This window comes from Eucyclogobius newberryi, unplaced genomic scaffold (genome assembly GCF_026437365.1).
Source record: "Eucyclogobius newberryi isolate DKJ021-1_F unplaced genomic scaffold, fEucNew1.0.hap1 SCAF_9, whole genome shotgun sequence".
Lineage (NCBI taxonomy): Eukaryota > Metazoa > Chordata > Actinopteri > Gobiiformes > Gobiidae > Eucyclogobius > Eucyclogobius newberryi.
This window is the reverse complement of record NW_027316532.1, coordinates 10,988,968-10,993,099: the sequence shown is the minus strand read 5'-3', so window position 1 is coordinate 10,993,099 and position 4,132 is coordinate 10,988,968. Positions and strand designations below refer to the sequence as shown.

The window sequence follows — 4,132 nt, the reverse complement described above, 5'->3', positions numbered from 1 at the left end:
TTATGCTTATGTATTTCAGCAGCTCTCCTTACAATGGACTCAAACCAGACTCCTGCTCCTCCTGTCACCCCTGTCACCCCTGTCACCCCTGGACCCTCTGTCAGCTCCACAGGTGAGAAACATATTTAAACCATTCAATCATTTAAATACATTCTGTAGTTCTCTCATCTATGAATGACATGCAGCTGGTCCTGACAAGAGTGTGTTAGAAAATATGTTACTGTCTCACACTGTGGCCTCGACTCAGTTTTTTTCTACAGTAAAATGGCTTAATCACATGTTTATCTCTGCATCACCTGCTGTGACGACCCAGAGCTCATGGACTGTGCTTTAAACTAATGAATTCAATGTTAAACTGCTAAGTTAAGACTCATCACAAATGGAAAATGGAATAAAATGTAACTAGCAGTATTTTTCATGCATGCTTACATTTTTTTTAACCATGTAACGGTAGGTTATTTCCACTTAAGTAAAAAGTAGTAGTAGTAGTAGTAGTAGTAGTAGTAGTAGTAGTAGTAGTAGTAGTAGTAGTAGTAGTAGTAGTAGTAGTAGTAGTAGTAGTAGTAGTAGTAGTAGTAGTAGTAGTAGTAGTAGTAGTAGTAGTAGTAGTAGGACATTTAGGGTGTGTGCATTAGCTTGTGTATGAGGACATTTGCAGCAACAAACCATGTATCTTACATACAGTATATTACATAATTACTCAGTGTGTAATAAAAGACTTGTTCATTGTTAACCTTTGACCTTAAAGAGTCTTGGACTGGAGAATGTGCTGAGTTTACAGTTTAAACAGAGAGTAAAGCTGTGATCACCTGTGACACACGTGATCAGAGGCATGAGCTCCAAAATACCACCAAAGGAGGAGGACCCAAGGGACCTAAGGTGTCTAAGGCATTACTTAAAGGTGCATTATGTAACGTTTCTGTTGGAGACGGTGGCTCTTTGCCAAGAATCTTCCATCCACAATATGTCATTAGATCTTGCATTCTTCAATTACAGATGTCAAAAATTCCCCGGCCAAAATTACATTTACTCAATAAATACCTTGAATAATATGTTCTGTATTCTTTCTGTGTGGGATCACCTCTCCACAGATGTGACCCATAACTGGCCTGGTGGCGTCATGTCTTTTCAATGCCACACTGTGGAACATTCCAGGCCAGCAGGTGGCGCCACTCCCACTAGAAAAGTTACATTGTGCACTTTGATAAATAAATGTCTAAAAAGGGATGTTTAGGTGCTACATGGCCCTGGGGTTAGGGGCAACTGTGCACTGTGACAGGAGGGGACAGCAGGGGACAGGAGGGGACAGCAGTGGACAGGAGGGGACAGCAGTGGACAGCAGGGGACAGCAGTAGACAGCAGGGGACAGCAGGGGACAGCAGTGGACAGCAGGGGACAGCAGTGGACAGCAGGGGACAGGAGGGGACAGCAGGGGACAGCAGTGGACAGCAGGGGACAGGAGGGGACAGCAGTGGACAGCAGGGGACAGGAGCTAACACTTCACTTCAGAATCATTACTGTAAATAAACAGGATCATATTTTCAGCATCAGCCCCTGGATCCAGTTTCCGTTTCCATGGTGATGGCGTCCGCTACAAGGCCAAACTGATTGGCATCGACCATGTGACCAGCGCCGAGGGGCAAAAGATGTGCTGGGACTCCATCATGAAACTCAAGGTGAACAAACTCTGCTGTGTTGAGCTGATCACACACGACCCTGCCACTCAACAGCAGGGCCGGCCCTGCCACTCAGTCACCACCAGGTCAGTCAGTCGTAGCTTTAGCCCCGTCATGTGGAACTGTTTACGATTGGACTCACTTTCGAGTCACAAAGTGTGCACCTTGGAAAGACGTAACTAGACTTCGTCACAGTCTTTCAAACATGTTGAATATTAAGCCTGATTTTGGCTCCGATGACTGTCTCCAACGGCCAATGAAAAGAAGCAACACTGGAAACAGCATCTGGGCTTAAAACAATGCAATGGCAACAGCAACACTTAATATTCCTGCTAAAACGTCAGATTAATAATGCATAAAAGCTGAACACACTTAAACTCTGATAAACACTCATTGCATAATTCACCTGGCTCCGCCTCTTGTGCCACTTACATCTTCCTCACATGAATGACACTCTGTTGCCACTTTTTATGTCCCTTTTGTAAGTTAGCATTACTGTGCAAGCAGTGAAAATCTGGCTGACCAAAACAATAAAAACTGTCTTGGTCAGTCACATGATCGCCTGGAATCTAAATAAAACATTGATAAATTGTGCTCTATAATTCTTATAGATGATGTGGCATTCTGAGGGTCATTTAACACGCTACAGCAGTTGAGCCAGGACCAGCTTAATATAAGACACGTAGGATCGGTGCTGATGGAAAGAGACTCCAAAAGAAAACACAAGTACATACGTTTATTTATACATTGTTCATAAATCAGTTTCTGGATGGACATTAAAGTAGTTCATTGTTACCGTATTTTCCGGACTATAAGTTGCACCTTTTTTCACTTATTCTCCGGTGTGATTTATATATGAGATTATTAACATATTCCTCTACCTCTGGAGTTTGTGGAGTTATTTAGAAGTGACACAGAGGAAGAAGAATTCAGTGGATTTAGTGATTTGGGGTAAAACTGATGCTTTGGTAAACTTGTTAGCATGTTCTTTATGCTATACAGTGAACCCTCGTTTATTACGTTCCAAAAAGAACCCGCGATAGGCGAACTCCGCGAAGTAGAAACCTTTATTTTACAGTCATTATACAATGAAACACTCCATAAAACATTGAAGCTCACACGCGCGCTCTCACCGGCCTCTCAAACTTCAATTTGGCAAGCGGTTTTACGTACGTGTACATATTAATTCATAACGTTATTGACACACAGGTAGAGAAGACGCGGAGAGACTGTTTAGCCAATCAGAATGCAGAACACAATGCATGATGCAAATCCGCGAAGCAGCGAGACCGTGAAAAGTGAACCGTGTTATAGCGGTTATAGAGGGATCACTGTAGTTATCTGAATAACTGTTAATATGTTACGTTGACATACCAGACACTTACTCCGGAGTGACTTATGGTCCGGAAAATATGTTATTATTATTAAATTAAGAAGTTATAAAAATGAAAAAAACAATCAATTTTGTTTAAAAGTTTAGTCCTGGATTAGACCTTTTTAACTCCAGAATATCAACTATATATAATTAATTTTGTTTATTGCCCAAAAGCACTGAGTAGTAAGTAAAAGTCAAATAGCGGTAGTAAAAGTAGTTTGGACATGTTTTAATATTGGAACTCTCATATTCTCACGGCGCCTCCAGAGGACACAGCACAGGTCACTTCCTCTTGTGTCATGTGCTGACCTCAAGGCCACTGGTCACTGACAGTGGGACATGATCAGGACCAGAATGGAAACCACATCTTTAAATGTACGAGGAGTGAATGAACGAGCTGTGAAATGGAAAGGATCAGATAATACTTAAACACTCATTATTTCTTTGCATATTTCTCTTATGTAGGGTTTCGAGGCTGCGTTCCGTCGTCAGGGCCGACATAAGCAGAGGGTGTGGCTGAAGATCTGCTCCGGAGGACTCAGGATCATGGACGAGAAGACTGCGGTAAGAGAAGCAACACATGGGATCAATATTTCTGCTTCAGTTCTTTATAATCTCCTCATGGTTCTCAATCTTGTACCACCGAAATATTTGCATGTCCACTTTATCTTAACTACATCCAAAAGAAGACTAAACCAGGTCTAAACAAGGATTAAACCCGCCCAGTTCAGTCAGTTCTAAACAAAGACCCCAAGGGAGGACATGACAATAAAATGTATTCTAAATGAAACTAATACTGGAAGTCCGAGCCCCCGGAGTACAAGCAGAACCAGCCCCAGAGTTAGAGAAAAACTGCCCTATTAAATAAATGAATACAAAGAAATAAAACACTGGGATTGTATAAAAAGGCACATCTTTGTTGTTGAATTACATTTACATTGAGCACTGTCCATCAGCTGAATACATTGATGGTATTTAGTCTTTTACAATGAGCTACAAATTAAAAAAAACACTGAAAGAAACACCCGCTTAAGGCAAGATGGCGAAGCAAGTTTGTCCCAGCAGCCAATCAGAAGGAGTG

General features: G+C 41.8%; 1 protein-coding gene across 1 annotated transcript in view; it reads left to right on the top strand.

The window, feature by feature from the left end:
- The window catches only part of LOC140354342 (uncharacterized), a 14,244-nt gene continuing 10,112 nt past the window's right edge, over positions 1–4,132 (top strand). Inside the window, exons 1-3 of the mRNA XM_072439313.1 lie at positions 1–112; positions 1,546–1,676; positions 3,517–3,615. Of these exons, the coding sequence (XP_072295414.1) occupies positions 34–112; positions 1,546–1,676; positions 3,517–3,615 (309 nt within the window). The 5' untranslated portion in view covers positions 1–33. The remainder of the gene's footprint in view (positions 113–1,545; positions 1,677–3,516; positions 3,616–4,132) is intronic.